The sequence below is a fragment of the Arvicanthis niloticus genome, chromosome 10 (genome assembly GCF_011762505.2).
Source record: "Arvicanthis niloticus isolate mArvNil1 chromosome 10, mArvNil1.pat.X, whole genome shotgun sequence".
In the NCBI taxonomy this organism is placed as follows: domain Eukaryota; kingdom Metazoa; phylum Chordata; class Mammalia; order Rodentia; family Muridae; genus Arvicanthis; species Arvicanthis niloticus.
In genome coordinates, this window is record NC_047667.1 from 8,262,206 (window position 1) to 8,275,015 (window position 12,810).

General features: G+C 41.8%; 1 protein-coding gene across 26 annotated transcripts in view; it reads left to right on the forward strand.

Moving 5' to 3' along the window:
• Nucleotides 1-12,810, forward strand: part of Clasp1 (cytoplasmic linker associated protein 1) — a 222,816-nt gene that overhangs the window by 125,719 nt on the left and 84,287 nt on the right. For 17 of the 26 annotated variants that reach the window (XM_076941001.1, XM_076941002.1, XM_076941004.1 and 14 more), the window contains 3 exons: nucleotides 8,088-8,195; nucleotides 9,612-9,638; nucleotides 11,480-11,647. In XM_076941001.1, the coding sequence (XP_076797116.1) occupies nucleotides 8,088-8,195; nucleotides 9,612-9,638; nucleotides 11,480-11,647 (303 nt within the window). The remainder of the gene's footprint in view (nucleotides 1-8,087; nucleotides 8,196-9,611; nucleotides 9,639-11,479; nucleotides 11,648-12,810) is intronic. The other 9 variants (XM_076941007.1, XM_076941009.1, XM_076941011.1 and 6 more) reach the window with 1 other exon arrangement.

A 12,810-nucleotide genomic window follows, 5' to 3' on the forward strand; every position in this document is an offset into this window, starting at 1 on the left:
CAAGCTTGGTGGTAAGCATCTCACCAGGCAAAGAAATAGAGCATGGTCACAAGCTTTGTGATTTTCAGACATGTCTCATCATAAGAATTACATGGATGCTTACAAGAAAAAAAGATAGACAGATGGATATTTCCTCTGAAGATGCTGATTAAGTTGGAAAAATCTAGAGAACCCGAATTTAAAAGAAGTCTCACAGGTGATTCCCAAAGTTGGACAGCTTTGTGAAATGAAAAACAATCAATAAAACCTCTACCCATCTATGGCTTTTATTTTGGTTCACCAAAGGTCCTAGCTGCATGTGGTTATGACCCAGGGTAATTATTGTCTTGTTCAACTGATAGTAGTACTTTTGTTTCTGATTCTCCAAAAAGGAATACTATTTGTTTCCTTGATCTAGACAGAGGGAAATGGAAAACTAGAATAGAATACTCTGTTAATTACTTTTCTGTTGCTGTAATAAAATATCACAACAAAAGGGAGGGACAAAGGAAAGGAGGGAGGGAGGGCAAGAAGGGTTTATTTGGGCTTTTAATTCCAGAGTGAGAGTCCATCATGGTAGAAGGAAGAGGTGTGGCAGCAGGCAGGAAGAGATGTCATCTTCCAGAGGAAGAGTCCATGATAGCAAAGGACTCACACAGCACACAGGAAGCTTGGGCAGGGAGCTGAGAGAGCCCATCTTTTGCAGACACAGAACAGAGAGAGTAAACTGGAGGTTGAGAGTGGCAATGGGTTCTCAGAGCCTGCCCTCAGTGATGGACCTTCTCCAGCAGGGCACTACCTAAAGGCTCCATAAACTCCCCAAGTAGCACCACCAACTAGGGGCCGTGTGTTTGAATATATGAGCTTATGAGGGTCATTTCTCATTCAAACCATCACAAACAGTTTACACAGAAAGGAAAGTATATTTTCCCAGAATGCATTGTATAACAGAACAATCAGCCTATATTCTCCCTACCACTGAGAGTTCTTCACCTTTCTCTCCTTTTTTTTCTTTCTTTGTTCCTTTCTTTCTTTCTTTCTTTCTTTCTTTCTTTCTTTCTTTCTTTCTTTCTTTCTTTCTTTTTTAATCAATTGTAGTGTCCCAAGCAAAGTTAAATTGGCCATTCATTTACTGGACAAGATACTAAATCATGTTGGTTTCCTTCAGTTAGGAGAAATGATGGACTGGTGTGCCTTTAGGAGATGAGAATGAGACAGTAGGGAGTGTTTCAGGAAGGGAGGAGAGTGTCGGGGCCAGGCTAGCCTGAGTTCTTGTCATGATGGAGCAGGGAAGGACAGTTGTCTCCGTGCAGACAAGCTGCCCCTATTCTGTTGCTTGTGTTGTAAAACTCAGAGCCGGCAATGGTAAAGCAAGCTGCCAGTGACGGTAAGGAAAGCCATTAGCTGTGCGTGAAGGGCATGCTTTTGATCCCAGCACTCAGTAGGCCAAGGCAAGTAGATCTTTGTGAGTTATAGGCTAACCTGGTCTATATAGCAAGTTCCATGCCACCTAGGGCTATGTAGTAACATCCTGTCTTGAGGGTGGGGTGGGGGGGGGTGGCTAATGCAGCAATACCATTTTGTGCCTTATCAGGATTTCTTATCAGTCTTCCTTCCTTCCTTCCTTCCTTCCTTCCTTCCTTCCTTCCTTCCCTCCCTCCCTCCCTCCCTCCCTCCCTCCCTCCCTCCCTCCCTCCTTTCTCTTTCTGTCCTTTATCTTCTTCTTTTTTCTTCTTTCTCCTCCTTTTCTTTCTCTTTTTATTCTTTTTTTCTTATTCATGTATTCACATGTGAGGGTGCACATGCACATGTGTGTTGTTCATGTATTCACATGTGAGGGTGCACATGCACATGTGTGTTGTTCATGTATTCACATGTGAGGGTGCACATGTGTGTTGTTCATGTATTCACATGTGAGAGTGCACATGCACATGTGTGTTGTTCATGTATTCACATGTGAGGGTACCCATGCACATGTGTGTTGTTCATGTATTCACATGTGAGGGTACCCATGCACATGTGTATGTTGCTGCCTACTAGTCGACATCTAGTATCTTCCTCATTCATTCTCCAATTTGTTTATTAAGATAGGGTCTCTGGCTGAACCCAGAGATCTCTGATTCTGTCTAGTCTAGCTACCCAGCTTACCCTGGGGACCCTTTGTCTGCCAAGCTCTGGATTTATAAGTGGCCATCTTGCCTGCCTGACTTTTATTTGAGTGATGGGGATCCATACTTTGGTCCTCATGCTTGGCTCTATCAGCTAAGCCCTCTCTAGGATTCCTCTGTCTTTTTTAAGTCATTGTGTATTTTCCCTTCTTTCAGCAGAAACAGGCATGGTCCCAGAGCTTTTGTATGGGAGGCAACCTCTTTACACTCCTAGCTGTGAGTCTTTAAAAAATCTTTAAAAATAAGTCTGTTAAATAATTTAAAATCTCTGGACAAAAAGAGCCAAATTGGGTGTGGCCCAATCCCTATAGTTCAAGCACTTGAGAGGCTGAAGAAGGGATTGCAGCAAGCCCAAGGCCAGCTCATGCTGGAGAGAGAGACCTGTCTCAAAACAGCAACCACCAAGAAAGTCAGTCCAGGTGTGGTGGCCTGTGCCTGTAATCTCAGCACTCAGGAAGTGGTCACAAGAATCATTTCTGAAAAGAACCAGTCTATAGTGTCATCTTTTGGCTGCCTGTCAGTATACTATCAGTGTACTCAGTGAGGGATTTAGGGATTTGGATGTAGGAAGTATGCTGTCTGCCATGGTGCTTATGAAGAATGATGAAAATATATATATATATATATATATATATATATATATATATATATACATATACATATATATATATATATTGTTATTAAGTTGAAGTCAAAGGTCATGTTAGGGCATGGGGAAGTGACACATTGGGTAAAGCAGTTACCAGTGCAAGTGTGAGGACCAGAATTCAGATCTTCAGCATACATACATATATACATACATATTTGTATACATACATACACACATACACACACATACATACATACATACACACATACACACATACACACACACATACATACATACACACATACACACACACATACATACACACATACATACATACATACACACACACATACATACATACATACATACAAAAAGTCAGCTGGATGTGGTGGCCTGCCTGTCATTGTAGCTCTTGGAAGGACAGGGCGTGCCTAGATCTAGCTTCCTAGATAGACTAGCTGAGTCAGCGGGTTCTGGGTTCATTTGAGAGATCCTATCTCAGTGTGTGATAGAGCAAGTGAGAAAGACACTCAGTGTCAAACCCAGGCTTTGCCATGCCTACATACACACAGTTACATGCACCTCAGCAACACACGCACACACACGAGTGAGAGAGAGATGGGGAGAGATAGAGATGTTTGCTCAACTTTTGGTGAATTTGATTTAGATTTTGCTATAAAAATCACATAGTTTCACCCTGACATCTAGGAAAAAGAACTTAAATTTTAGTTTGATTTTGCAACCATTTGCTATTGCTACTTGCTTATCTAAAAACTCTGAATTTAAGTAATTGGAGCCTTCTTTACAAATGAAAATAGGTCTATTTATAAAAGTAAAAAACGTTGTGCTTTAAAAAAAAACATGAAGAAAACTATTCTTCTGAGGGTAGAAGTGATAGGTAGCAAAACTGACAGAGAATCAAGTTCTCAGATTCCAGCTTTGTTGAGAGCCAGCTATGCAGGAATGGAGTTTCGTTGTGTTCTAGCAAGTGAGAGGTAAGCAGGTGAGCTTGCTGGAATGGCCCAGTGCAGAGAGAACTGAGATGGACTTAGAAAACTTACTGCTTTACAAGCCTAGGAGCTTTGAAACAACCTTAGTTCAACAGGGCTGCTTCTTGATATTTTAGCTGCCGTAGGCCGAGGATTCTGACATTTCTACTCCCTACTTCTTTTGCCTAAGAATGAGTTTCCAGCCCCTGCCCTGCGGGTATAGGATCTGCAGTAAGGATGTAGGTCAGACAAGTACTGTAAGGCATAAAGAACTACGTTTCAGGACAATTCTTTGGCAATAACAATTTTACCACTTACTAATATGAATTATTACAGATGAGTGTACAAGTGAGACAAATGTGCTGCTTTATTTTTATGTAAAGAATGACCTCATTACCAGAACGGTCTCTGAATGGTTGGTAGTGCAGATTATCTACCACTGTCAACACTTTTCAGAATTGCTTGATGTTTTAGGTGATCAGTGCTCAGATCACCACTTTCCACAGCACAAGAAGGCATAAGGATATCTGGGGCCATTTCAGAAGTCATTGCAGATGCTGTCCTGACCCATGTTGAGATTCATTGAGCAAACTCAAGTCAACAAGTCAAACACTGATCTTTAAAATCAGACACTCTCATGCATACTCTCCCAGTGATTCTTACGTGAAAGATGATGGTAAGAAAATGTGAGAAATCTTTACTTTTCTTATGTTTCTGTTAGAGCAAAAAAAAGTTATGCATTAAAAACCAACAACAACAAAAGCCAACAACGTCAACTCTCATGATACACATGACGCACCACACTGAGATCCACATGAGCCACCAGAACGTCAGGACATTTGACTTTGAATTCAAGTTTTGGGTTGACTGTTGATCAACTTTTTGCTCCTTGATTTTCTCATAGTTCCCACAGCTAGTTCTGGGGCCACCGGGTCAGAGTCTGGGACTGAATTGATTGTTCAGCACTATGCCTGTAATTTGGACCTAGACCACAGCTTTAGGTTCTTCACCAGAATGGGAAAAAAAGGCACGACTGACTGAGAATCCTTAGTACCATTAAAATGCTTGAAGTCAGAATGTTCTTCCGTGATTCCCTGAAAGCTGAAGGCTTGAGCTCTTCCTAAATTTTTTGCTTTCCCCAGTGTCTGCTGTTTGCTCAGTGTGTGTGTGTGTGTGTGTGTGTGTGTGTGTGTGTGTGTGTGTGTGTGTGTGTATGTATTTAGTGTATTTCTGTGCCCTCCATCTAAGTCTGCAGTTTTCCTGCACTGTTATGCAGTTGTTTAATTATTGTTGTTATTCTCACTTAGGCTGGTTTTACCTCATCTTTCACTTCTATGCTGTCTCTGTCATTTAATAGTACACAGCTAAAGTGTATTCTCTTGGTTTTCTGTGTTTGTGCAGTAGCTTGTGATTCTTTTGAAGACCACAAAACATTCCCTGTCTTTTCTTTAAAACATATTCAAGCACTTAAAATTGCCAACTAATTAGAAACCAATTTCCCTTTCCCATGAAGTAGACACATACCTGAACATGGTACACCAGAAGCCTTTCAAACTACGTAGCTGCTTCCCAAAAAAGTAAGGAAAGTTCAACACCAAGAAGAGGTCTTTTCAGGCTGCTCCTATATAGCATAGCAGTGTGAGGCCTAGGGAACACAGAAAACAAGACTTTGGAGCTCACCAAAGGTGCAAGGCTCCAAGCCAACCAGCATTGACAAGCATATGTCCATGAAAAAGGTAGACATGGGAAAACTAAACTATCTTCAGATCACCTTGTTACCTCAGTGTTTTTCATGGAGAAAACAAGTTTTTTTCTACTCCTTTATAACGAGCTCAGTGGACACATGAAGCTGAGTTTCCTTCTCTATATCCCCTACTGCAGAATTAAGCAGTTTGTGTTTGCAGCTCCTAGGAATACACTGAACTTCCACAGAAGAAGGCACTTTTGGATCTTTCTTTAGGCTTTTCATAGATTGTATCAGCCAGATATGAGATATTAGGCTGAAAGCACTGCATTTGTGAAGCACCAGAGAAAGATAACACACAAAGAATGAACCCTTAAGGACTTGAGTCTGTTGTGAAATATAAAATAACTACTCAATGGTGTTCAAAAGGAATAATTTTTTTAATGAGTGAAATACATAGAATTTATTAGCCAAAATGATCCTCCTGCCTGAGAACACACTGCCAATCCAGAATAAGCAATGCAGCCACCCAGCTCTAGACACCAGTGAGGGCAAGGGCAAGGTGGAAGGCGGTAGGGCTGCCTGCACCACGATCATTGGCTGAACTCTGGGGCCTGTGGACATTGACTGTCAGGACTTCAGGACAGAGCAGAATGCACAAGCCTGCATCATCACTGGCCAACAAAGGGCAGCCCTGCTGGAAAAAGACAAGAGAACACTCATTTTGTGTGTGCGTGTGTGTATGTGTGTAACTGCACTCCAAACCTTGCCTGTACACCCTGAATTGTACCCTAAACCCAACATTTTAAAGTCTCCTTTGACTCAGCAGGGCTTCAGTGCTTCTGCTTTGCTTTGTGTTCCATGAGTAAGATGGAACAATAAAGGCACATAAGTAAAAATGTGTAGTTTGACAAAAAAATTGACAGAATATTTTTAGGTTAGATAACCCCAAATCTATATACGGGTTAAAAAGTCTAGCAAAAGTCCTAAATATAAAATCGAAATGTAAAAATTAAAAGCCAGGTATGGTGGCACATGTCTGTATATCCCAGGACTCAGGAAGTTGAGGCAGGAGGATTGCTGTGAGCTTGTTGCTAGTCTGGACTACAGAAATACCAGGTCATCTTGAGCTGCATAACAAGGTCCTGTGTCAAGCAGTGTGTGTGTGTGTATGTGTATGCATGCTTGTGCATGCATATGTGAATGATTGTTAAAACCTACTCAATACTACTTGTAATTAAAGTAAAGCACCTTTGTCTGAGTATAAAAACTGAAGTAGAGCTCTGAAAAAGAGGTATAAATTCATAAGAAAAAGGTTAAGGAGATTTGAGAACTAGTTATATGGAAAGGATAAAAAACAAATATCCTTGGCCCATATGAAAAATTCGTTCTATAAGTATACTCATAAATAGTTCAGTAAAGCAATATATTTTATAATTTTTAAATCCATTATAATTTTAATTTTTAAATATGCAAAACAATGGCATATGTTTCTTGTTCACACAAGTATATTAATCTACAAAAAAAGGAATTTTGAGAAAATCCTGAACATTGGTCTTAGGATCATGTCACTGCCGCTGGGAAGGGGACCTTCAAAGGGGCTTTTACTATCTAGCTCTGTGACTATAGGTGTTCACACACACGAAAGTTATGCGTGTGACCCAAGAATTGTGTACACTTTAAAATGAAAAATATCTATAAATACTTCAAAATAGATTGAGTTTTCATGTTCATTTTTCCTGATCATCTACTTGGGTTTCTCTACTAAGAGAAATCAGAGGCATTGGGGGGCCAACCAGCTAGCCTGGGCATTCACATAGGCCAGCTAGCCTGGGCATTCACATAGGCCAGCTAGCCTGGGCATTCACATAGGCCAGCTAGCCTGGGCATTCACATAGGCCAGCTAGCCTGGGCATTCACATAGGCCAGCTAGCCTGGGCATTCACATAGGCCAGCTAGCCTGGGCATTCACATAGGCCAGCTAGCCTGGGCATTCACATAGACCAGGTGTGTGACACGGGACACACTTCTCTGCCTGGTTTGTTCTTTCTTGTCTGTACATTGCTGTGAGATTTTTGATTTTACAGAGATCATAGTTTTCAGTAGAGTAATTAATGCCAAGTTTTAGTAGATGTCCAGTAATAAATGTAGCCCAGGCTGGCCTCAAACACACTGTATAGCCAAGAGTGGCGGCCTTGACTTCCTTCTTATCCTCTTGCCTCACTTCCCAGGAGCTGGGATCACAGGTGTGTGCCGCCATATCCAGCTCATATGTCTTTTTAAAGCTTTACTGAAAGTCACTGGTTCTAGTCTCCCCTCCAGCCCAATGCTGCACTTTCTTGAACTTTCTTCAACCCTTGGGGCTTGTTGTAGTCCTCCTCTGCAAACTTCATCTGCTGTTGGGGTCAGTTGTGTTCAGTTCTAGTTGGCTTGTGAAGAAGGGCATTTTGTGCTTCCTTGAATCCAGAGAACCAGTGTGGAGAATTCAAAGCCACACTGATTGCTGCTCATCTTATGGGGTCACACTGGTGTCTAACTCTCACGGGGCCTGGATGACACAAGCCCCTGCTCTCTGCGTGGCCAGCCGCGTCAGTGCCCTGTGCTTGTGGTGTGGGTTCTTGTGTAGGTCACCCTCAATAAAGACATTATGGAAACCCTGTTTGTGCTGTATCCTCCAGGTCGGATCCGCACGAGACGGCAGAGCTCTGGGAGCACCACCAATGTTGCCTCCACACCCTCCGACAGTCGGGGCCGCAGTCGCGCCAAAGTGGTTTCACAGTCTCAGCGTAAGCAGTGCATCTTAATGTCTTTGTCACCTTAGCTTCCTTCAGTAGCCCATCCCACAGCCAGGCAGGCTTCAGTGTCTCTGATATCAGTGGCTCTGAGACACTCTTAAGTAACCATACTGCTAGGCAGGCTTAAAAGATAGAACATTCAAGAATGTTTTGGTCTCCTTTTCTAGGAGATTAGTGTTTCATGGGCTGGGGAAATGGATCTTTCTGTAAAGTACTTGAGGACCTGAGTTTGGATTTCCAGTCCCCAATACAATAGGTGTACTGATACAAATCTGTAATCCTGGCACCAGGGAGATGGCGACAGCTGGATCCCTTCAGCTTGTCGGTCAAGTGATTGAGTCTAATTGATGAGCTTCAGGTCCCAGAGAAAGGCCCTGTCTGAAAAAAGAGAGTAGTGGTTGAAAAAGGTTCCAGACATCGTTTTCTGGCCTCCATACACACATGCACACACAGGAACATACAACACATATGTTAATAGTGTTAGATGTTAAAAATATACTTTGACTCCCCATCCTGAAGTCTTTCAAGTCAAAACTTAACTGTTATGTAATCTGTCTTTGCAGTATGATTTCCTGTGGGGAATGAGAACTGAGGAATATCTTAAATTTCTTTTTTAGCTCTTGGATGTGGCCTCTGTCAGGTTCCCCACTCCAGCTGAGTTAGTAATATGTCTCTCTGGCTTTGAAATCCAAATGTCACCTGGACTTAGGAGGATGGGAAATTTGCTTTTCTAGTGGGACTTAGATTAGGAGAAGTTTAAATCTTAAAACTCGGGAACATACAGGCTGGACCTTGAGGCTCCTCAGTCCCAGATTACACTCACAGGGACACAGGCCACTAAATGGCACATGCTTGGTCCTCCGCCCCAGGCTTACACATACAAATTCAGTATTTTAACAATGATTGGACTTTGAGGTGAATACACTTACACCACAAGTGTGGTCATACAACATCCATACTCCCGGTTTGATATGAGGTAGATTTGTTAATTCTAGATTTAGGGTCCTTAAGGATTGAGATATTTAGATATTTGAAGATTATGGAAACTTGTAAGCATTCAAGGGTGAAAACATTCCATAGCAGTGTTTTTCCAGCCTCTGGTGTCTTGTTAAAGATGGCATTGGGGCACAGGGGACCAAGGTGTGCTGCTTTCCCTCTTGCTGAGAGCTGGGGTGCGCGCTGAGAGGCAGACTGCTTGGCACATGATAGGCGGATGTTTCATGAACAGACCTGGAATAAGTGTTCAAACTGAGCTGTGTGTAAAAGAAAGCGTCCTCGGGCCATAGTGATGCTGCTACTGTGCTTGTGCGTGAGGCTTTTGTGTTGTGTCTCACGCTGACCTTCTGTATTGTGTTATTGTCTTTTAATCCACTCTTGCCTGTCCTTTGATCTGCTCTGCTAACGAAGGATCCAGATCTGCTAACCCTGCTGGTGGTAAGCCATTTCTCTTGCCTTTCTGTTGTCGTTGGCACTGTGTCTCAGCTGTGCTCTTTGCTCGATATTAATTTCTCTGATTTATGCCTAAGCTTTCTGTATTTTCCTGTATTTTCAAATACTAGAGTTTGAAATGCATTTCTTTTTGCCCTTGACATAGCTTAATAGTTTATTTTATGTTCAAGTCTTGGGATGGTTCTTCACAGTAATGTATATTACAGATTTTTACAGTGATTTTTCTTCCAAATTGTGTGTAATTTAATCATTATTGGGTATTAATTTTCTTGTGTAGCCAACAAAGTGACTCATTTGAATGATAATAGTCTTAATGTATGATATACACTTTTGAGACATTATAAGATATATTTTCAAATCTTTATTCTGTAAGAAAGAGTACTTTGTGAGTAAGTGTATTTCTGAAGGGATTTTGTTAGTTTTATTTTTTTCTATAGGTCATTCTATTCTGCATAATAACTACTTATATTTTGTTTTAAAATTTCTACTGCCATCTCTACTTAGGAGATAATCTGCTAAGTGGCTGTCGTTTTGTGTATTTAAAATGTTAACTGTTTTCTCTGAGAGAATTCTATTATTGCACAGAATATATTTATGAACATATCTGGATATTTAGCTATTAATAAAGATTAGCAGCCCTGATATTTATTCATGGTTTCTGATTTTATTGCATATTTCTCAGGGAATATGCTCCATGTGATTTCCCTTTTTCAGCGTTTCTGTTTTGAGATTGGCTTTGAGGCTTAGTACACAATTAATATTTATAAAATTTGGTGTTAAGATGAAAAGAGATGTGGTTTTTGAATATACACATGTGTACAATGGGAGTATGTGAAGTCACACTGTGCAATGTTAGAGTTGGGTGGAGTTACACAGACAGAGCTGGCTGCAGCATCACCAGGGACACAGGCAGAACTCTGGTTGCACATGAGTCTGTTGCTAACAGGGGTTGTCATGCAAGTCATAGTTGTATGTATCCTGTACATGCTTGTCATCAAACACACTGTGCACTCAAAGTTTGATCGCTGCCTCTGTCAGTTTCTCTGAGGCTTATCAGGCTTTCGGTCAGGGTCTTCTAAACACTGTGGCTTTTCTCATTTCTCGATGTTCGTTCGTGGCTTTTCCCAGTTTGTATCTCAGCTGTGTTGCTGGGGTAGAGGTTTGTGCTGACTGTCTCTGAGCTCACTTGCCCACCTTCTACCACTCTGTGCTCTTCCTCCTGTTGCTTGATTTAAGTGTGTTGTTTGCTTCTTGTAAACAGTATATGGTTTTGTTTCATTTACATACCATTCAGGGTCTGGCTGCTGATCTTTGGGCCCATGTGAACCATCCGCTCTGGGGTTTGTTTTAACCATTTCTAGTACTTTCATCTCCATCTCTTCCATTTCTTAGATCAAACCCATTTTCCCTGAGTTAAAGTCTAAGAAGTTTTGTTATGTTTCTGTTTCTCCGGTGATTTCTACTTAATTTTTAAGGAGTCAGTTCTTAGGGCATGGGTGTGTGATTCTGGGAGAGCTTGCAGGGTGTCTCTGGCCTCATGCAGACCTGTGCTTGGAACATGGTGCTCCTGTCACTGTTGCTCTCCACTAGAAACCGCACCTCTGCTCCCAGAGGTGCCTCCGGGGTCTTCTAAGCAGAAATGTTAGTTCATGAGAGCAGTCCCGTGTGCCTGCATGTGAAAACAGCGTTAGCAACTAAAATGCTATTTTAATATAAAAGTTTCTTAACGTTTCATGCAAATTCACATGTGAACACTTGTTCCTTTAGTCGTGTGACGTGTCACTGGATTCTCATTGTCTCTCACTGTCGTTTTTCTTCACTTTTAGCTGGCAGCCGGTCAAGCTCCCCTGGGAAACTTTTGGGAAGTGGCTATGGTGGACTTGCTGGGGGTTCTTCAAGAGGCCCACCGGTAACACCATCTTCAGAAAAAAGAAGCAAGATCCCCAGGAGTCAGGGATGTAGCCGAGAAACAAGTCCTAACCGGATTGGATTAGGTAAGGATCTCCAAGACTTGAAACCCCGCTCCCAGCGTGGTTGTAATCTCGGTTATGATGCAATCGCTGTCTGACACAGCTGAGCTCTGCTGAGCTCAGGAAGTGACTTCAGCTGTGCTTAAAACTAGGCACTTTGTGCACTCTACAGATTACACTGCTATTTCATTAGAGTCAAAAACTGTGTGGAACTTAAAGCTTCCAGTGGCTGCAGTGGAACTTGTCACTAGCAAAGCACTAGCACTGGAAAACTGAGAGTTCCTTTCCTAATTAGAATCTGTCACTCTTTTGCCTTCCGTTGAACTCATTCTAGTCATTAACATATATTAATTTTCAAAAGCATTTCAGGGTCCCTCTTTTTATTTTGATCTCTTACACTCAACTAATATGTATAATTACTTTTGACATAATTTTGTTGAACCATGAAAGCTGGAGATTGATGAACACCGATATACTCCAGTGTTGTTGCCTTTCTTTATGACAGCGGGTAGATATGAAAGATTCCCAGTACCTTACAGACCTGTTACTCTCCAGCGCATATGTTCCCTTTCAGTGTAAAAGCCTTTCCGAATATGATACCAAAAATATTACTTATCGATGTGTGTACTTGTATTATATGTCTGTCAGCTTTGTTAAGTGCAGATTCATTACTTTAAAATTAGAGCACTGTATCTTTAACTTTCCTTGTTGGCTTAGACTGTCCACCGTGTACCAGGCCCTTTTTTAGACCCAAGAATTAGAAGATAATTAAATAGACTTAGCGTCTCACGTCCAAAGCCTTCTAATCTATTGGGGAAGGATGGGGATGTGAAGCTGTGTGGTGTACAGTGACAGGTGCTCAGCACATCAGAAAGGAGGCTCTTTTCCCTGTGTCTTCTTGATCCTCCTAGGTCTCCTGATAACAGACGTGTCCCAGAATATGTCCTACTTTGAAGTCAAGGGAAAGCTACTCTGTCAAAGAGAAAAGCAGTTCCGGAAGCCATTGGTCACGGAGTCGTTAGCTGTGTGGGGTGGAGGTCAAGGGAAGCCACATAGTAGGGCTCAGGCAGGGGCAGAGTGTGAGGAGTGGGAAAGATCTGATTTGAACTCAGTTTCCAGGAGGAAATGTCTGAATTGTTGCATCTGATACCGCAATCCATCTGCTTTTGCCTCCAGTTTTGTTAGAC